This window comes from Vidua macroura, chromosome 27, assembly GCF_024509145.1.
Source record: "Vidua macroura isolate BioBank_ID:100142 chromosome 27, ASM2450914v1, whole genome shotgun sequence".
Classification (NCBI taxonomy): Eukaryota; Metazoa; Chordata; class Aves; order Passeriformes; family Viduidae; genus Vidua; species Vidua macroura.
The window spans coordinates 2,970,401-2,991,701 of record NC_071597.1 but is presented as its reverse complement, the minus strand read 5'-3'; the positions used below and the strand labels follow the sequence as shown (position 1 = coordinate 2,991,701).

Here is a 21,301-nt window from a genome sequence, read left to right as displayed (position 1 = left end):
CCCGCGCCGCGCCCGCGAGTGGAAAATTCCATCGGCTGCGGAGCCCGGGGGGGGCGGGGCCGGCGCGGGAGGCTCCGCCCACCCCCCCGAGCGCGCGGAGGGGGGACCCCCGTGCGTGGTGCAGTGCGGGGGGCGGGGGGGGACCCCGGGAGGGGGGCATGGCACGGCCCCCCCATCCCCCACGCGGGTCACGGGCGCGGGACCCCCACCCTGCCCCGTGACGGGGATGCTGCGGGTGTCGGAGCCCCCCCCAGACCTGCAGAGGGCCCCCCCCCCCCGGATCTGTAGTGACCCCCCCCCCCACTTTAACCCGCAGGGCACTCCCGGACACGCAGAGCCCCCCCCCGCGGACCTGCAGAGCTCCCCCTGCACACGCACAGCCCCCCGGAACACGCAGGGCCCCCCCCCCGGACCTGCAGAGCTCCCCCTGCACAGGCCCCCCCCCCCCCCGGACCTGCAGAGCCCCCCCCCCCCCGGACCTCCAGATTTGTCCCCCCAGACCCTCAGGGCCCCTCCAGCCACGCAGAGCCCTCCCCCCCCCCCCCCCCGCCCAGATCTGCGTATTTCCCCCTGGACACGCAGGACCCCCTCCCCGGATTTCCAGAGCCCCCCCGGACACGCAGAACCTCCCCCCCCCCAGGTTCCTGCACCCCCCCAGCAGCTCCGTGGGGTTTGTGCGATGCGTTTGGGATTTCCCATCGCGGCAGCCCCTGGCGCTGGTGGTGGAGGGGGGTCGGGGGCAGGGGTCCCTCCGGGTGCCCCCAGAACAGCCTGGCACACCGGGAAGCGGCACCCCCGGCATGCTGCTGGCGAGGGGGGGGTGATATCGGGGGCAGGGGTCCCTCCGGGTGCCCCCAGGACAGCCCAGGATGCGGCACCCCCGGCATGCTGCCAGCAGCGCGGGGGGCTCGGGGGTCTCTCCGAATATCCCGGGGACGATCCAGGCTGCGGCATCCCCGTCCTAAAACACAAACCAGCTCATCCCAAACCCTCTTCCCTTGAAACCCCATCCCTGGGAGCCGCCGGGACACCCTGGGGATGCTCATCGCCCGCCCACGCCTGCAGGGCGCGGGCCCGGCCCGGCCCGCAGAGCCAAAGGCGAGCCCGGCCCGGGGGTGCGAAGCCCGGGGGGGCCCCTCGGGAGCGGGGGGCTCGCCGGGAGGCTCCGGCCGCGCTCGCTGCGCCTGGCCCCGCTCCCAGATTGCTTTGGGGACTGTTGATCTTGGCTCCGAGGACGCGTTGCTCCATCGGACAGCTGGTTAATGTGTAGTGACGGCTCCGCTGTGCCCGAGACCGTTGATCCCGGCCCGTGCTCTTATCTGAGCGGGGACGAGCCGGGAGTGGCCGTGCGGGGCCGGGCCGGGGGGCGCGGGGGGAGCCGGGCCCCGCTGGGTGGGGGGATGGCGTCTGCAGCCCGCCAGCGCCTCCCAAAATTCGGCGTGATGCTCACCGGGGTGGGGGCAAAAATAGCAGAGACCCGCAGCACCCGCGGTGGGAAAAGGGGAGCCCTCTGGAAAACTGGGATGAAGCCCCGGAGCTGTGGAGCCAATCCTGGAGCAGCCGGGGCTGAGTCACCGGCCCCAGAGCCCCACGGCCCCGGCGCTTTCCCACGGCTCCGGACTCGTGGGGCTGGATTTTCCCAGCCCAGCTGGCTCTCCCGGCTGCCCCAGGATGCCATCCCGGCCGGTTTCACCTCCGTGGGCAGCGCTGGGGGGCTCTGGGGGGGCTCAGCCTGGGAGCATCCCTGAAGAAATTTGGGATGGGGCCATGGAGATGCCACTGGATGATGTCCCCAGCCCACCTGTGCCCTTCTCCTTGCAAAACCACCACGTGGGGATTTGTCCCGTGGGGGAGCGGGATCAGGGCTGGGATCAGGGCTCGGCACCCACCCCAAACTGTCCCCGCCAGCTCCAGGCAGGGGCTGGGCCACGTTTGCCTCCATCCTTGTTTAACTTGTCCCAGGTGCCCGGCGGTGAGGCGGGAGGGACGGGCAGAGCCGCACGCACACATGGAGAGGGGAAAATCCAAGGAAAAACGCCTCCCAACCCCCCGGGAATGACCCGCGGAGCAAGAGGCCCCAGAGTTTCGAGTGCTGTTGTCCCCGTGCTCCCGAATACCAGAGATTCCAGCCCTAAGCCGGCGGCCCAGACCTGCGAGGCAGGATTAGCCGGTGCCCTCCGGCTGCTCCCGCTCCCGGCAGCAACGGCAAAAACTCCGGCGAAAGAGAGAGAAGAAAAGCCTCTTTTGGGAATTTAATTTTTTTTCTTTCCACCCCCCCCCCTTTTTTTTCCCCCCTTGTTTTTCCTAATTAGAAAGGAGCACTGACAGCGGTTGGTGGCTGCAGAGGCTCTGGGCTAATTACAACTCCTGGCTTCCACCCCGTCCGTTTGTCCCCGGGCCCTCCACAGTCTGGCACTACAGGAGAACCCGGTTTGGTCGGGACACGGCGGAGGCGGCGGCTTTCTCGGTGGAGCCTCTTTCTCTCTTTCTTCCTTCCTTCCTTTTTTTTTTTTTTTTTTTCTGGATTCTTGCTGACAGCAGCATCTGTCACCTCCCAGCATCTCCCGTGCGGAGCAGCACCCGCGGAAAGCGCCCGGAGCCCTTTGCCAAGCACAACCCCCGCGGCCACCGCGGCTACCGAGACCCCCCCCCGGCGGGCCAGGAGGGGACCCAGTGACCCCGCGGCCATCCGGGATGGGAATTAAAGCTCAGAGGAGACAATCCCCTCCGCTTCCCTCCCGCGGAGCCGAGCAGCTCTGCTCCAGGAATAGTTTTATCCTGCCCCTGACCTTCCCGTGGCTCTGCCAGGGACAGTCACCCGCGGCCACACGCGGTGCCAGCACCGAGGCAAGGCGGGAGGGGACGGGATTTTTGCCCTGGCAAAGTCCCCCAGCACGGCTGTGGCTTCTCCTGCCGTCCTGCTGCGGCGGCCTCGGGGTGTCCCCAGCGTGGCACTGCCGGGCTGAGTCCAATTCCATCCATCCCGGCTGCAAATCCCACACGGAGCCTCCTCGCCAAACCGTGGGGTCCAGCCCTTCCCTCGCTGCAGGGCGGACGGGACTTTCCGCCCAGCACCCTGCCGGGATTCCATAAAATCCTAAAACATTCCCTGGACCAGCTCCCAGCGCCGATGTCCCCCCACCCCGCAGCCTGCCCGTGTCCCCGTGTCCCGCGGGGCTCCGCACCCCTTCGCGGCGCTGGGAGCTGGCAGGATGGAGCAGGGCGGCAGCTGCCTGAACCCCCCGCGCGGCTCCAGCTGTTTCCAGCTGTTTCCAGCTGTTCCCTTGTCTCCCTTTCCTTCCCCGGGGCCCTGCAGCACAATGCGGCCCCGCGGCAGCCCCGGATGAACCCGGGCTCGGCGGCGCTGGGTTTTTGTAACCATGTGCTGAGAGCTGTCTGTACTTTCTCCCTGCCCCAGTTCGTGCCGCCGGCTCCTCCCGGTCTCAGTGAATCCCTGCTCCCTCCCCGAAATCCCTGTTCCCTTCCTCGAACCCCTTCTCTCTACCTCGAATCCTATTCTACCCCTCAAATCCCATCTCCCTCTCTTGAGTTCCTGCTCCTTCTCTCAAATCCCTGCTCCCCCCTGCCTGGAATCGCTACTCCCCTCCCCAAATCCCTTTTCCCTCCTCAAATCCCTTTTCATTCCCAAATTCCCATTCCCTTCTTGAATCCCTGCTCCCTACCTCGAATCCAACCCAAATCCCTGCTTGCTCCCTCCCCGCACTAACTTATCTTTTTTAAACAGCAAAGTATCACTTTTAACAAAAATAAATCTCGTTGGGGAAGGAATAGTGAGAAATAAACTACGAAATACAGAGAGCAAAGAGGGAAACCCGGGTGCCCAGTATGGGGGCACCATTCCAGCTCTGCCCCCCAGTCTGAGTGTACTGGGAGGCTTGGGAGCCGTCATCCCCCTGAACTGGGAGTACTGGGAGGCCGCACTAACGGGGTGCCCGTGCCAGCGTCACCCCAAAACCAGGAGCCCCTGGGTGCACTGTGCCAATGCCCACCCAGGCAGGTGACCTGAGAGCCCCCAGTTAATGGGGTGCCGTCCAAACTGGGAGCACCGGGAGCCCCAGTTAATGGGGTGCACTGTGCCAGGCCCACTCGGACCGGACACACCGGGATCCCCATTAGAGACTCACCGGGATCCCCATTACCGGATCCCCATTACCGGGGCTCACTGGGATCCCTATTATCGGGATCCCCATTCCCGGGATCCCCATTCCCGGGGCTCACCGGGATCCCCATTCCCGGGATCCCCATTCCCGGGATCCCCATTCCCGGGGCTCACCGGGATCCCCATTACCGGGATCCCCATTCCCGGGATCCCCATTCCCGGGGCTCACCGGGATCCCCATTCCCGGGATCCCCATTCCCGGGGCTCACCGGGATCCCCATTCCCGGGATCCCCATTCCCGGGGCTCACCGGGATCCCCATTCCCGGGATCCCCATTCCCGGGATCCCCATTCCCGGGGCTCACCGGGATCCCCATTCCCGGGATCCCCATTCCCGGGGCTCACCGGGATCCCCATTCCCGGGATCCCCATTCCCGGGATCCCCATTCCCGGGGCTCACCGGGATCCCCATTCCCGGGATCCCCATTCCCGGGGCTCACCGGGATCCCCATTCCCGGGATCCCCATTCCCGGGGCTCACCGGGATCCCCATTCCCGGGATCCCCATTCCCGGGGCTGTCCCGTCCCGCAGCATCAGGGAAGGGGCGTGGCCAGGCGCGCCGGGGAAGGGGCGTGACCTAGCGGAGGAGGCGTGTCCGATCGGGGCGTGGCTTTGCGCAGGCGCACTCCCCGCCAGCGCTTACGCAACTCCTCCCGCCGCCTTTTCCCCCGCGCCTCTCCTTCCCCCCCCCCCCCCCTTTCCCGCCCCCCGCGCGCGCTACGTGCGCGGCCGCGTGGCGCCGCCGCGCGCACGCGCACGCGCGGTCCGCGTGCCTCCCTCCCTCTCTCCCTCCCTCCCTCCCTCCCCCTCCCTCTCCGCTCCCCGCTCTCCCCCACCGGGGCCGCCTCGAGCCGGGAGCGCGCGCGCGCCCCCGCCCCTCCCTCCTCCTCCTCCTCATCTTCATCTTCCTCCTCCTCATCCTCCGCTCCCGCCGCCGCTCCCTCTCGGTGTGTCCGTGCGGAGCCGCCTCGTCGCCCTTCCCGCGCCCCCCCCCCCCCCGCCCCCCCCTCCCCCCCCGCCGCCGCCCCGCCGGGGGGGGCGCAGCCCCGCACCCCCCGCGCTCCCGCCATGCCGGAGAAGCGGCCGTTCGAGCGGCTGCCCGCCGACGTGTCCCCCCTCAACTACGGGCTCTGCCTCAAGCCGGACCTCATCGACTTCACCTTCGAGGGCAAGCTGGAGGCCGCCGTGCAGGTAGGGCCCCCCCCCCCGCTTCTTCCTCCTCATCCTCCCCTTCCTCATCCCCCTCCTCCTGCCCCGCCCCCGAGGGGTCCCGCCAGCCCGCGCCCCGCCGAGGGCGCCCCTCGGTGCTCCCGGGGGACCCCTCGATCCCCTCCTCACCCCCCGGGAGTGCTTTCCCCCCTCCCCGCCCTCAGGGACCCCTTTTCTCCCTCAGGGCCCCCTCGCCCCCTCCCCAGCCGTGCCCTGAGGGACCCCCCTGGCTCCGATCCCCCCATTCCCGCCGCGCTCACCCTCAGGGCCCGGCCGGGCAGGTGCAGGGAGGCCCCTCGGGGCTCCCCCCCGCGTCTCCTCCGTGTTTCCATTCCCGATGGACGGACAGACCTCCTCCAAACGCCCCGAAACCCCTCCGGGACCCCCCTAAACCCGGCCGGGCTCCGGGGGGGGGGCAGCCCCGCCCAGCCCCGCTGCGGCCCCCGCGGGTCCCCCCGGGCGGCTCCTCCCGGGCAGGGCTGGCCCGGGCCGGGGTGCGGGATAACCGCGGAGCCCCGGGCTGTGCCCGGCCGGGATCCCCGGTGCCCCCCGCCCCTCGGGGACCCCCCCCCCCCCCACCCCGTGCTGCGCTCCGTGCGGGCGTGCGGATGGATGGGGATTTTGCTGGAAAAGCCAAATAAGCCGTGAAAGGAGAAGTCCTCCCGGTGTGGCTCTCGGTGAGGGTAGGCCTCGGTGTCATGGAGAGCTGCGGGGGGAGAGAGAGGCTGGGGATGAGAGCCGGGGAGGTTTGCGGACCCGAAACGCCGCGTTTTTCTGCAAGGCGAGAAGAATCCTCCTCGCCGTGCTCGTGCTTCAGAGCCGGAACCAGTTCTGTGAAATCCTTCAAGTCTCTCCCAGTCATTCTCATTGGCTGCTCTGCCAAGATTTCCCGAATTTGCTTTCACGTCTTTTTTTTTTTTTTTTTTTTTCCTTGCGATTTGAGAAAGGTACAGAATTGTAATGGCATAACTGTATTTTTTTTTTCCCTGAAAATTAGATGGTCGCACAGAGAGCTTAAAAAAAATATTTGAGGGAGGTTTTAAGTCTTGAGAGGTGAACAGATTTAAGCCTTGCTGTGCTGAAGGCGTGGTTAAACCTGGTTTTAAATAGGTAATAAATGCAAGGAGGCATTAAAACCTGCAGGATGTGAAGCACAGGTAGAGAAGAAGGCGAGTTCTTCCCTGGGGAAGGCCCAGGGCTGCGGATGATGGGGAATCTTGTGACTTTGGGGACCTGCAGGAGCCCAACCAGACATGAGTAACTTTGTGTCATGTGACAGAAATATTGAAAACCCAAATCTCCTCGCGGATTTGATCCTGGCTCAGGGGTTTGGCTCCAACCTCGGGACCGCCGCTGCCTTTTGGGCTATTTCAGTTTAAAAAAGGCCGGTTTGAGAAATTCCCATTTTCTTCCTCTTTAATCCCAGCCACCTATTCCTGTCCTCACACCCCGGCCCTGTTACAGCTGTGGGGCTGTAAATGGGATCACTGAAATCATCCAGGTTAAAAATAACACTCGGGGGGAGGGGAGCAGTGGCTTTTTAAGCCACTGCTGAGGAGAGGAGCAGTGAGCAGCAGCCTTGGGAACTTCGCTGGGATGCAGGAATTGCCCGGAGGTTCCTCCTGGCAGGGCTGGTCGGTTTGCAGGTTTTATTCCCGGGGAGGTTGTTTTGAATATCCTGCAGTGTCCAGGTGGATTGCTGGAGCAGAGGATTCCACCTGGAGATGTGGAATCCTGCACTTGCCCACCAGCACCGTGCTGAGGGAAAAGCAGTGACCTCACAGGTTCCAGGCTGTAAAAAAATCCTTTTCACATCCTGGAGAGCTGCTCTGATGTTCCTACCGGAGAGAGGAGGGGGGAAAAAAAAACCCAAGAAACCCCAGAGGGCAAGGTTTTTGAAACAGATCTAAAGAATGTATCTTTATTTTGGATAACTTTTAACACTGTGAACCCAGGAGGAGCCACCTCCCAGCTGCCTGGAAGTGAGGGCAGGGAAGTGGATCAGGGGTGAATTCACCTGCCCGAGCAGGGCTGGGAATCTGGAGAGGTTTCCTGGGGCTGCCAAGTGCCCAAAGCACAGAGAAATCCCAGAAAACGAGAGGGGAACTGCTCTGCACCTCGATGGGGAGAGGAACAACCAGCTCACTCACAGGATGCTTTCTGTACAAGGCTCGATGGACAAAAATTAATAATTATCAACATATTTTTGTTGAGCTGGTCTAGAAAATAAGACATTTGGGTGCTTTTGGGGTCAAATGACTTCAATTAAGGACCTTTTCTAGCTGAACCTGAGCTCAGCAGAGATGTTGTTTCCAGCACCACCTGAGAGCTTTGGAGTCTCTGTAAACTCATCGAGGCAAAAGTGGGTTTATGTTAAAACACAAAATTTTTGATTTTTGAGTGGGGAAAATACCCGTGCTGCCTCCTCTTGAAGATCCAGTTGTTGTTTCTTTAATAGCAAGCAATAATAATTGCCAGCTCCTCTGCTCCATCCCGGCTGGATAATGGCAATAATCCACACCAGTGATGCTTTCTGACCCACGGGGTGAGTTCTGAGGCTTTGGCACCAAAAATAAAAACCCCCAGAAACCAGGAAAAAAAAGTTTCCAGAGCCTCCAAAGTGCTTTGTTTGCTTTGTCATTTGGCATCTTTAAGAGCAGAGTGGAATTAGTGCAGGCTGTGGTGTTTAGTCAAGGTATTACAAGTAAACACTTGATTATTCTTACTCACTCCAGTAATAGGATTTGCAGCCCTCTGTGGACAATTTGGGGCTTTCAAACCCTAAAAAAAACCTGTCCCAGCCTTGGCTTTGGGGCAGGACACTTGTGTTGGCTTTAGGACCTATAAATAACCTGAAACACTTTGTGCCACAATAATAAATGTTGCCACTTGCATGGCACCTCCAGATTATCTTCAGAGGATAAAACCTCTGGTGATGCAAAAGATAAGAGGGGGCAGCAGATTCCAAAGCCTGGGAAAAGGAAAAACCCGTTTGTGGTTTGTTCCCGTGTTCAGCTCAGGGCTTTGTCCCCCCTGGATAAAGGAATGATCCTGAAATCTTGACGAGTTGAATTTCACAGCCCTTTTTGGAGCTGTGCTTCTGGAGGCTCTGGTAACCCATCTATTAAAATTTTGACCGGTTATTCCAGATTTTTAAATGATATAATTTGCGGCCACACGAATACTTTTGAAGTCCGTGCAGTTGTGTAACAATTACATAAACTGACAGTACATAATTCCCATTTATCACAGCTGAAAACCCCCAAAAAATCCTTAAATGAACTGTTTCACAAGGAGCCCTGGTCCCAGCTGGGACAAAGCGTGGCCGTGGGAGAGCCAGAGCTGGAACAGAGTCTCCTGCTCACACTCCTGTGATTGTTCTGCCACTTATGTCATCTCCCAGCAGTTAAACTTGATTTGTTGAGGGCGTGGGGATGCCTCTCCACGAGCACAATTAAGATTGTGGGGTGGAAATGGTTCGTTTTCATTATTCCTCTGTTAGTTGGAGCTTTAATTACGCCAGCCCTGGCTCTCAGGGCCTGGTTATCAGCACGGGGCACTTGCATTACTCAGTGTCTGGGTCAAACTTTCTTTTTTTTTTTTTTCTTTTTTTTTTTTTTCCACTTTTTTGGCTCTTGGGAGGGTTGGAACAAAGAAGGGATGTGTGGCTCTGGTGTTGTCCAGCAGCAGAAACAAAGCTGCCTCCAGCTCTTAGGCTTTTAAATGGAATTTTTTTAATGCTCCAGAGGATCACCTGTGAGGGGCAGGGCTGCCTCCCAACTTCCTGGTGTTTCCCTGCCCATAAATTCCCTTCCTTGGAGTTGATTCACTCCCCTGCCTGGAAACTCCACCGAGGTGTTCCTTGATTGTAGAACAACTTATCTGGGAAGAATTTACAACTTGGGCTCTTTCAAATCCCTTCTGCAGCGCATTTAATGCATCTCTGGCAGATTTAGCAATGTTTAACTGCTTGTCTGCTGCTTTTTATAGGTTAATTATGCAATATCTGCTGGCCTAAGGAATGTATAGAGCTGGTTAAAGATTAATTGTGACACTCTGGTGTGGAATCCTGGGGAAATGGAGCTCGCTGGGTGTAGTATTTGTGCTCCTGGGGAGTGGGGAACTCGTCCAGGATAAATCCTCTCCTATCCAACCTTGGAATTTGCATTTCCAGCGCATGAAATTAAACCTGGGGTGGAGGGTTAAAGGGCCCGGCAGCACCTCCGGGCTCTCCTTCTGTCATCAGCTCAAAAATTGGCTTTTTTTTTACCCTTCCTCCCCCCAAAAATACTCCTTGAGCCCCACAGTTCCTAAGAGCGGGGTGGATTTGCAGCAAAGTCAATCACAAAAGGGATTTGCTCATCCCTGTGAATCCCACACCTCTGGAGCTGGATGTGCTTTGGAACGAAGGGAATTTTTCCAGTGGGCCAATTAGTCCTGGCCTTGTTAATTTTACTCCTTGGCCACTGGAATTTGCTGGAGATGCAGGTTAATAAATCTCTTTATTGCTCTCCTCACTGAAGGTTTGAATTCTTACAAAAGACACGCCCTGGAACACAAATCCAGAGTAAATGTAGGTGTCTATTTTTAGAGAGAAAATTGCTAAAAACACACGCAGTTGTTGTAGTGCTGCTTTTAGAAAAGGGCTCTGGAGCCATGTGCCAAGACTGGAATTAATTTTGGCTCCAGGAGATCCCTTTGGATGCACCTCATCCTGTATTTCAGGTAGGCTGGAGTTCAAATCTCTGTTCCTAATACCCTAAAAAACGGCAAAAATATTTCCCATCAAATCCTTTCCTGCTTTGACCACCAAAAGCTTTACAGCACCTTTAGGTCTTGTTTGGCAGAGCTAAATAATTGACATTTTTAACTCTTCTTCCATCAACTATTAAACTTTTGGGGGGATTTCAGCTGTTTTCTCCTGCTGGATGAGTTTTCCCTTCCCTGCTCGTGGTGCCTGAGTCTGACCTTAAAATAGGTGTTTGAATTCTGGTTAATTCAGAATTCAATTTAATTCATCAAAAGCCAGGAGTTTACAATCCTGAACCATTCCTTCCCTCCAGATATTTCTCTTGGCCCACCTGATTTCTGAGCTTTGCAGAACTGCTCTTCTCTCAATTAATTAAATTAATTAACTTTCCTTGCTGAAAAGTCTATATACTTATTTCTTTAATACATTATTTCTTTAATACATTATTTCTTTAATACATTATTTCTTTAATACATTATTTCTTTAATACATTATTTCTTTAGTATATTCTTTCTTTAATATATTCTTTCTTTAATATATTCTTTCTTTTATATATTATTTCTTTTATATATTATTTCTTTTATATATTATTTCTTTTATATTTCTTTCTTATATATTTCTTTCTTATATTCCAGAGCAAGGTGAAGCAGGGTGACAACCCCACACATCCTCCTTGCTGACTGCTTATACCTTATGCAGAATTTTCCATTTTTTGGCCTTTAATACATAAAAATCACTGCATTAACAGAATATCTTCCTTCCAGAACGTGGCATTTTGGAGGGATAAAAGCCATAAATTCATTTTTGAGCTGTTCCTGGTTCTAAGTGAACCGTGCTGGGGCAGGTTCTGCTCCTGTTTTGTTTGTGTTCTCACAGGTGTGGCTGCACCTCAGTGCAGCAGGGAGGAGGCTCCAGTGGCAACAGGAAAAATTCATTTTCCCCTTGGAATTAAATTCTCAGAGTCTCAGAAGGTGCTGAGCTCTACAGTGGCTTTACAGTGAATTTCACCCCTTTTTTGGGGGAGATTTACAAGCTGCCTGTACAGTGATTTTCAGCCTTTTTAAGGAGAATTTTTCCAGCCAGAATTTCTGCCTGTACAGTGAATTTCAGCTTTTTTTTTAGAGAGATCTACAAGTTGCCTGTACAGTGAATTTTACCCTTTTTTGGGGGGGAGCTCTCCAGCCAGAATTTCTGCCTGTACAGTGATTTTCAGCCTTTTTAAGGAGAAATCTCCAGCCAGAATTTCTGCCTGTACAGTGAATTGCTACCCAATTTAGCAGAAATTTCCAGCCAGAATTTCTGCCTGTACAGTGAATTTCACCTGTTTTTTGGGGGAGATTTACAAGCTGCCTGTACAGTGATTTTCAGCCTTTTTAAGGAGAATTTTTCCAGCCAGAATTTCTGCCTGTACAGTGAATTTCAGCTTTTTTTTAGAGAGATCTACAAGTTGCCTGTACAGTGATTTTCAGCCTTTTTAAGGAGAAATCTCCAGCCAGAATTTCTGCCTGTACAGTGAATTGCTACCCAATTTAGCAGAAATTTCCAGCCAGAATTTCTGCCTGTACAGTGAATTTCACCCCTTTTTTTGGGGGAGATTTACAAGCTGCCTGTACAGTGATTTTCAGCCTTTTTAAGGAGAATTTTCCAGCCAGAATTTCTGCCTGTACAGTGAATTTCACCCCCTTTTTTTTTTTTTTTTGGATAGTTAGAAAAATAAACTTTTTTATTCTCCTGTCTCAATTTTAGGTATTTTCTACTACTCTCATAAAACTGGCTTGATATTGGTAGGAAGTGAGGAAAAAATATCTAAAAATAGATAATTGCCTGTTTAAGGAGCCTCTGGATTTTCTCTGCTTAAACTTAAACTTTCTTATTTTGCAGCTCAGTGCTCCACTGAATGTTGTGTCCTGGGAAAAGTTGTTTTTTAAAGATCAAGCCCATTGTTAAACTCACATTGTCTGCAATTTGGACAGCTCCGAATCCAGAGAGATTTGGATTTATAGATTGAATAAAGGTCTCCAGACACTTATAAAAAGCTTTTCTCATCCTGATTTTTCTGTGTTTTAGAAAAACCTTGAAAAACCCCCAAGCTCCAGTATTGTGGTAAAAACTGTTGAGCTTTGATTTTTGGCATTGGGGGGAACGTTGTAATTTTTCAGTTTTGTGCACTCATAATTTAAAAAAAAAAAAAAGTGGATTTTAGGTTGTAAATCTTTCCTGGAAAAATCAAATCTACCCTGTGTCACCTCAGCTGTTAGACTTGCTTTGCAAAAACATTGTTTTCACAGTCAGGTTGGGTTTATTAATTCAAATTAATTTGATTTTAATTCCATCAAGAGGTGAAAACGACTGTGCTGCACCTCTCGGTGTGACACCACTGCAGGGGAGCAGGAGCTGGGACGAGGCACCAACAGGCACTGCTCAAAAAGTGTAAATACATAATATTTCTTTACACAATATTTATTAATTAAACAATTCCGTAACTGGGGATAAGCCAGGGATATTTGTCAGGTCAGAGAGGTCAAGGAGAAACTCCTGGCTGGGTTGAGGTGTGTGGGGTTGGTCCTCCCTGCATGAGGTGGTGGCTCATGGATGGACCATCCTACACCTCTTAAATCACAAATTTAAATTCCCTCATCCCCCCTTCTCCATGAAATGACTCAAATTTGGGTTTTCTGTCCCACATGACCGAGGAACCATTCCTGGTTTGTTCCCAGCTCCTCCTCTCGCTCAGCTCCCACGTCCTGGTGGCACAGGGAGGATTGGGGCCCACCTGAGCCTTTTCTTGTGGCTTTACAAACAAAATAAAATAGGAATTTGCGTGCTGCCTGTGAGGTGAGCATGCACAGGGGTGTGGAATTGTGGAATTGGGGTTGGAAGGGACCTTAAATCCCATCCCTGGCTACCTCCCAGGGGGCTTCAATGGGCAATTCCAGGGGTCCAGGGCAGCCACAGCTTCACTGGGAAGCCCATCCCAGCTCCTCCCAGGGAAGGATTCCTTCTTAATATCCCATCCAACCCCGTCCTCTGGCAGTTTAAACCCATTCCCCCTTTTCCTGGCACTCCAGACCCTTGGAAATTAATTCCATTTTCCTTCCTGGCTCCTTTCAGGGAGCCTAAACCCAGGTCATCCCTAAACCTGCTCTTCTCCAGGCTGAACAATCCCGCTTTTCCCAGCTTTTCCTCCCAGCAGAGCTGCTCCATCCCTCTGATCACTCTCCTTGTCCAGACCCCAGAGCTGGGGGCAGCTCCAGTGGGTTCCTGGTTCCCACTTCAGACGTGGATACCTGGGATGATGGGTCCAGGTGTTCACAGGGCATTTTAAGTTTATAATAATGAGGGAAAAACAAAAAAGGGATGGAGTTTCTTAGGCTTTAATGAGCTGATTCTGGGGTAGGAAACAGTTTCTTCATGCCTGTGTTAAATCTGGTTGGTTGTTCCAGAAATTTTTACTCCTTTATTTAAGAAACTGCTGGTGCCTCCTGCTAGAAATCCTATCCTGGACGAGCAGGACTCCCAGCTTGATCCAGCCTGATCATTCTGGTGGTTCCAGCCATAAATTTCTGAATAACTCTCTGGTTTAACTCCCAAATATTTTACCCCTTTGTAATTAATTTTTATTTAATTTGAATTCCTCTGTATTCAGGCTCTCGCATTCAAACAGAGAACTGGCACAGCCCCACGGTTTATTCCTACGCTGGGAGCTGGCACTTGGTAAATAAAGCAAAGTGTGTGGAGCCAAGAGCCAGCAGAAGGGAAGCTCCCAGGAAAAGGGGAAGGAGAATCTCCTGGCAGATGTTTTTAAGCTGAGGAGTTCTGACAGCCTGGAGCACGCATAAAGATTGTGTTGGTGATATCCCCAAAAGAGATTTTCACTCTGGTCTCCCTTAGGCCATCCCCAAAGGAGGCTGATGGGCTCAGGATCTGTTTTTATTGGGTTTGGATTCCCAGGCCTGCACAAGGGCCCCATTGTGAAGTCTTCAGGCCTGTTTTTTACCCAGCATTAAATAATTCCCAGTGGAGATGAGTGGCTGAGCACAGCCCCTGCTCTGCAATACCTCCTTCTCCTTCACCATCCCAAACACCCAACTCTCCTTCAAACAGCTGCTGCTGGAGGTGCTTTTCAGATGGATGAGAGGTGAGAATTCCCATTTCTTCCTGATGCTGACGGAGTTTCTCTTCCAGGTGAAAAATGCAACCAACCAAATTGTGATGAACTGCGCCGACATCGACATCATCACCGCGTCCTACGCCCCGGAAGGAGACGAAGGTAGGAGCCCTGCTTGGCTTCGTTTCTGCCTCTGGAGCTGCTGCCAACAGCCCAGCAGCTCTGACAGCAAAATGATGTCATGGTTTGATAAGATCAGCCCCACCCCTGGAAGCACAGAATTCCTTATCTTGATCCCATGCTGGCTCTCATGGCTGCCAGTTGTGTTATGGTGAAGGAATTCCCTTGTTTGTGTTATGGGCAAGGAATTCTTTCAGTTGTGTTATGGTGAGGGAATTCCTTCATTTGTGTTATGGCAAAGAATTCCCTCATTTGTGTTCTGGTGAAGGAATTCCTTCATTTGTGTTATGGCAAAGAATTCCCTCATTTGTGTTATGGTGAGGGAATTCCTTCATTTGTGTTACAGTGAGGGAATTCCTTCATTTGTGTTATGGCAAAGAATTCCCTCATTTGTGTTATGGTGAGGGAATTCCTTCATTTGTGTTACAGTGAGGGAATTCCTTCATTTGTGTTATAGTAAAGAATTCCCTCATTTGTTTTATGGTAAAGAATACCCTCATTTGTGTTCTGGTGAAGGAATTCCCTCATTTGTGTTCTGGTGAAGGAATTCCCTCATTTGTGTTCTGGTGAAGGAATTCCCTCATTTGTGTTCTGGTAAAGGAATTCCCTCATTTGTGTTCTGGTAAAGAATTCCCTCATTTGTGTTATAGTAAAGAATTCCCTCATTTGTGTTATGGTGAAGAATTCCTTCAGCTGTGTTATGGTGAAGGAATTCCCTCATTTGTGGTTTTTTTCCTTCAGTCTCCTCCACCTCTCCTGAGGGGTGTAGGCAGAGGATGCTGGGCTGCTTTGATATTATTTTTATATCTGGATATTGTATAAACTTCTAAGAACATCACCTGTACCTATGGATTTGGGAATATTGACTAAATCCCTGACAGGGAATGCATCAATAACGGCCTGCAGTAGGAAATAGTGCCAGGAAAGGGTTTGGAGAGCACAGAAAACACTTAATTGGCATTCAGAGGATTTTCTGAGTGTTGGACAACATGGGAAAGGGTGACTGCGCAGGAGACCAGCCTGGGATCCAGCCCATGGATTTGTACAGGGAAGAGCCAGGGCTGGCAGCACCCAGGGATAGTGGGAGGTGTCCCTGTCCCTGGCAGGGGTGGCACTGGATGGGATTTAAGGTCCCTTGCCACCCAAACCATTCCACGATGCCACTTTCCAGATCCTTGCAGCCCTGCTCCACTTTTACAGGTGGAGAAATGGACTGGGGAGGGGATTTTGGGGAAAGAATTCCACCCTGTGAGGGTGGGCAGGCCCTGGCACAGGTGCCCACAGCAGCTGTGGCTGCCCCTGGATCCCTGGCAGTGTCCCTGGACAGGGCTTGTGTCAGAACCCAAGGTGTCCCTCAGACACTCTTGGATGTTCCGGGCCCAGGTCAGAAGCATTTGAGACCCTGGCATGCAGCTGGAAACCCCTGTGGCTTTGAATCTGATCCATGGAACAATTTACCAACCTTGCAGGAAGAACAAAAAATCACAAAAGTTTAGATATTATAATAGAAGTAGTTACAAAGTGAAAGGAAGGATTTTTGAGTGCTGTACAGGGGGGTTTAGGCCTTGTACAGAGGGGTCTGAGTTTTGTACATGGGGGTCAGAAGTTCTAAGATGGAGGGATTTGGGCGTGCCCTGTCCTCCTTCTTTCTCCTTCCTAACCTTCATGTTCATGGGGATGTTGGCACTCCCAGACTGGTTTAGAGTAGGAAGTCACTGTTCAATGTAGGTGATAGGCATTGGGGAAAAACTGTAAACATTTAATAAGTAATGTGTGATATAAAAGATGGCACCAGCCCTTGGGCGGGAGAGACGCAGAGGGAGAAGGAGTCAGAGGGAATGCCAGGGAGTGTGTGTGCCTTGAGAAAACGTGCAAGAAACTGCCTTGAGACCACACGACTGAAGACTGCTGAGCCTTTCTTTGAAGGCACAGGGTGGAGGAGAGACTTTTCCACCTCCCGGGGTCACCCCAATCCGGGGTGATTCCAGCACTTGGCGTCCCTGGAGGGCTGTGACAAGGAGCCAATTTACCAGACAACCTCCAGCTTCCACCCGGGGTCACCCCAGTCTGGGGGTGATTCCGACAGCCTTGGAGCACTGGGACAGTGGAAGTGTCCCTGCCATGGCAGGGGTGGCACTGGAGGGGATTTAAGGTCCTTCCCACCCCAAAAAAACTCTGCAATTCCATGATCCCAAGCAGAACATCTCCACCCAGTCTTTGCATTTAAACAGGTTTGAATTTCTTTTTCAGTTTTGAAGCACCCAGAGGGTTTTTTGGGGCATGAGGAAGCTGCTTTGGGAGGAGGGCGTGTGTGGAAAAGCAGAGCTCAGCTCAGGAAGGGCCGGGCAGGGACGGGAATGACCCAGGAGGATCCTGGAACGGGGCCACCAAGGAGGGAAAAAAATGTCCCCAAGTGCTTGGGGCTGTCCCTGGCACCTCGGGGCTGTCCCTGGCACGGTGTGGTGGTTGCTAAGCACTTATTAATTAAGAGTTATTTCTCTTATTAAGAGAAATAACTTATGAAGAGTTATTTCTCTTCCTGAGTAACGAGGAGACAATGAGTGGTGGTAAGAGGAGAGGGACAGGAATTCCAGAATTTGTCATGGAAAAAAAGGGGAAAAGCACCCAGGAATTCCAGGGTTTGTCACTGAGAAAATGGAAATAAAGGGAAGAAGCACCCAGGAATTCCAGGGTTTGTCACTGAGAAAATGGAAATAAAGGGAAGAAGCACCCAGGAATTCCAGGGTTTGTCACTGAGAAAATGGAAAAAAAGGGGAAAAGCACCCAGGAATTCCAGAATTTGTCATTCAAAAAAAGGGGAAGAGCACCCAGGAATTCCAGGATTTGTCACTGAGAAAATGGAAATAAAGGGAAGAAGCACCCAGGAATTCCAGAATTTGTCCTGGAGAAAATAAAAGGAAAAAGTACCCAGAAATTCCAGAATTTAATATTTGCCAAGAGCCAATCATAAAATACGCATTTTTCACACCTTTGTCCTGGGTGGAGCATCCTGCAGTGTGCTGGGGCTGAAACCCAACACTCGCAGTGACACCTGAGCACGGAAAATGAGTCCTTTTGTGACTAAAACTGTCACTTCAGCCCAGCTTTTGTCATTCGAGGCCTTGCTTGAGTGGCAGGTTTTTGTTTTGGGATGAGAAGTGCCTCGATGTGTCCGGGCTTGCCGATTTTGGCAGCTGAAGATGCCAAATTTAAAGTTCTTAAATTAGCATTTACTCTTAAAAGTGTAAAGTTCTTAAATGTTTAAAGTTCTTAATTGCTAAGATATAAAGTTGAATGAAGTTTAAAGTTCTTAAATGCTGATTTCAAGTTCTTAAATGCTAATTTCTTACAGGTTGCAGCAGTGGTTGAGCATGGAGGGAGCAGAACTTGCAGAGTGAGGTTCTGATTTTTTTTTTTAGCTGGAGGAGAACAGAGCCACATCCCCTTGGAGGATTTGATGAATTAGGAAGGGAGAAGCAGCACCAGGCGCTCCCTCCTGGCTGTGCCAAAGCTCCAGGACAGTTTCAGATCCCCAGCCTGGATCATTTTGAGCTGACCAGCTCAGCTGCTTTGGGTGAATTTGCAGAGTTTTGAGCCCAAACCCCTTTCCAGGATCCCAGTTCTGATCCCACTGTTTTTTTTTTGGTTTTTTTTTCCCATTGCAGAAGTTCACGCCACAGGGTTCAACTATCAAAATGAGGATGAAAAGGTCACTCTGTCCTTCCCCAGCACCCTGCAGAAAGGTAAGAGCCATCCCTCCCTGCTGGGGTTTGCCCCTGGCCAGCAATTCCTGCCCTGCAATTCCCCACTGTGGCTCTGGCAGTGCATCCTCTCTGCTTTGGAGCCTCTGGAGCTGCAGATTTGGGCTCTGGCAGTGTGTCCTCTCTGCTTTGGAGCCTCTGGAGCTGCAGATTTTGGCCCTGGCAGTGTGTCCTCTCTGCTTTGGAGCCTCTGGAGCTGCAGATTTGGGCTCTGGCAGTGTGTCCTCTCTGCTTTGGAGCCTCTGGAGCTGCAGATTTGGGCTCTGGCAGTGTGTCCTCTCTGCTTTGGAGCCTCTGGAGCTGCAGATTTTGGCCCTGGCAGTGTGTCCTCTCTGCTTTGGAGCCTCTGGAGCTGCAGATTTTGCCTGATTTGTGCTGAAATTTGCCTCCAATCCCCTGAGCAATGATGATTTCCCTGCTGGTGGGAGGCAGCAGCAATTCCTGCCTCTCCTCTGGGCACAGGAAATTTTGGGATTAGCACAGGATTTTCCTCCCTGTCCACTCTGGGATTTTTCTGAAGCTGCTCCAGCTCTGAGGAACCCCCTTGGTTGTCAAAGCTCAGCTGCTCACTTTGGATAAAACTTTAGTTCCTCTGGAAATTTATTTTTTTTTTAATAATTTCATCTGGATGAACACAATAAGAGACTGTGGGATGATGATGATAAGAGATTGTGTGATGATGATGATGATGCTGGAATCTTTGATCCTGTGGGATCTTGGCCAGCTCAGGATTCCCTTTTTTACACTGAGACACTGAGGGCAGACCTGAAAGTTAATATTTTTATAATTTTATGTGGATAAACACAATAAGACATTGTGTGATGGTGATGATAAGAGATTGTGTGATGATGATGATGAAGCTGGAATCTTTGATCCTGTGGGATCTTGGCCAGCTCAGGATTCCCTTCTTTGCACAGAATAAGACATTATGTGATGATGATGATGAAGCTGGAATCTTTGATCCAGTGGGATCTTGGCCAGCTCAGGATTCCCTTTTTTACACTGAGACACCGAGGGCAGACCTGAAAATTAATATTTTTATAATTTTATGTGGATAAACACAATAAGACATTGTGTGATGGTGATGATGATGATGATGATGATGCTGGAATATTTGGTCCTGTGGGATCTTGGCCAGCTCAGGATTCCCTTCTTTGCACAGAATAAGACATTATGTGATGATGATGATGAAGCTGGAATCTTTGATCCTGTGGGATCTTGGCCAGCTCAGGATTCCCTTCTTTGCACAGAATTAATCCTGAGCCTGATTCAGGGCTTTGGATGGGCCAGAGCTCCATCTTGGCTTGGAGGATTCCATAATTAATGTCCCACCATTCCAGAAATCCCAGAGTTTTGCAAACTTTGCTCCAAGGTTCCCTTGGGGAATGAAACCTCGGCGGGTTTGGAGCGGTGCCAGCAGCCCGCGGGGAAGCCGCCGGGCTCCTGGGCTGCGCCTCGGGCAGCGAGCCCCACGAGCCCCACGAGCCCCACGAGCCCCTCGAGCCCCGCGAGCCCCACGAGCCCCGCGAGCCCCGCGAGCCCTGCGAGCCCCGCGAGGCGCGGCTGCCGCTGCCAGGGTCGCTGTTGCCTCGCAGGGACGGGGACGCTGAAGATCGACTTTGTGGGGGAGCTGAACGACAAAATGAAAGGGTTCTACCGCAGCAAGTACAGCACGGCCAGCGGCGACACGCGCTACGCCGCCGTCACCCAGTTCGAGGTAACGCTCGGCGCCTGCACTGCTCTGCAGGGATTGGCTTTATGGATTTATTGGATTTTATTGCATTTTATTTTATTTTATTGCATTTTATTTTATTTTATTTTATTTTATTTTATTGCATTTTATTGGATTTTATTTTATTTTATTTTATTTTATTGCATTTTATTTTATTCTTTATTTTACTTTATTTTATTTTACTTTATTTTATTTTACTTTATTTTATTTTACTTTATTTTATTTTACTTTATTTTATTCTATTTTATTTTATTTTACTTTATTTTACTTTTTTTTAAATTTTATTTTACTTTATTTTACTTTATTTTACTTTATTTTATTTTAATTTACTTTATTTTATTTTATTTTACTTTATTTTACTTTATTTTACTTTATTTTTATTTTTCATTATTTATTTTATTTTAACTTTATTTTATTTATTTTTATTTTCTTTTTTTTCTTTTATTTTTATTTTTTATTTTCTTTTCATTTTATTTTATTTTTAGTTTTTAGGTTTTAGTTTTTGTTTTTATTTTTATTTTCTATTTTCTATTTTCTATTTTATTTTAATTTTATTATTACTTTTATTTCATTTTCAAATGTTAATATATTTTTATTTTCAATTTTTATTTTCAATTTTTATTTTCAATTTTTATTTTCAATTTTTATTTTCAATTTCTATTTTCAATTTTTATATTTAAATTTTTATATTTGAATTTTATTTTAAAATTTTCTTTTAAATTTTTCTTTTCATTTTTTATTTTGCTGTTAATTTTATTTTAAATTCATTTTAAATTAGTATTCATTCAGGCAGGACTAAGGGGAGGACACAACCTTTTAGGAAGGCATTGGGAGGGGTGCAGGGTAAGGTCCAATAGAAGCAGCAAGGGGAACCCTGCGCCCCAACCGTGCTTCGGGGAGGGGATGAAGGGCAGGGAACATTCCAGAAGGGAAGCAGGAGGCACACGGAGACTGCCGGGGGGCTGGTGTGTGCTGCCACTCCTGCCGTGACCGCGAAATCCACACGGAGTGATATTGGAAATCCGGAGAGAAAGAAGGATAAACAGCTAATTCAGACTCTGCTAAATTTGGACAAATTTTTATTGAAAATCCGGAGGGAAAGAAGGATAAAAAGCTAATTCAGACTCTGCGAAATTTGGACAAATTTTTATTGAAAATCAGGAGAGAAAGAAGGATAAAAAGCTAATTCAGATTCTGCTAAATTTGGACAAATTTTTATTGAAAATCCGGAGCAAAAGAAGAATAAAAAGCTAATTCAGATTCTGCTAAATTTGGAGAAATTTTTATTGAAAATCCGGAGAAAAAGAAGAATAAAAAGCTAATTCAGACTCTGCTAAATTTGGACAAATTTTTATTGAAAATCCAGAGAAAAAGAAGAATAA

General features: G+C 51.0%; 1 protein-coding gene across 1 annotated transcript in view; it reads left to right on the top strand.

Annotated features, from left to right (window-relative positions):
- The first annotated feature begins 5,044 nt into the window (after nucleotides 1-5,044).
- Nucleotides 5,045-21,301, top strand: part of NPEPPS (aminopeptidase puromycin sensitive) — a 37,755-nt gene continuing 21,498 nt past the window's right edge. Inside the window, exons 1-4 of the mRNA XM_053999976.1 lie at nucleotides 5,045-5,370; nucleotides 14,324-14,408; nucleotides 18,092-18,169; nucleotides 19,783-19,904. Coding sequence (XP_053855951.1) covers nucleotides 5,248-5,370; nucleotides 14,324-14,408; nucleotides 18,092-18,169; nucleotides 19,783-19,904 — 408 coding nt within the window. The 5' untranslated portion in view covers nucleotides 5,045-5,247. The remainder of the gene's footprint in view (nucleotides 5,371-14,323; nucleotides 14,409-18,091; nucleotides 18,170-19,782; nucleotides 19,905-21,301) is intronic.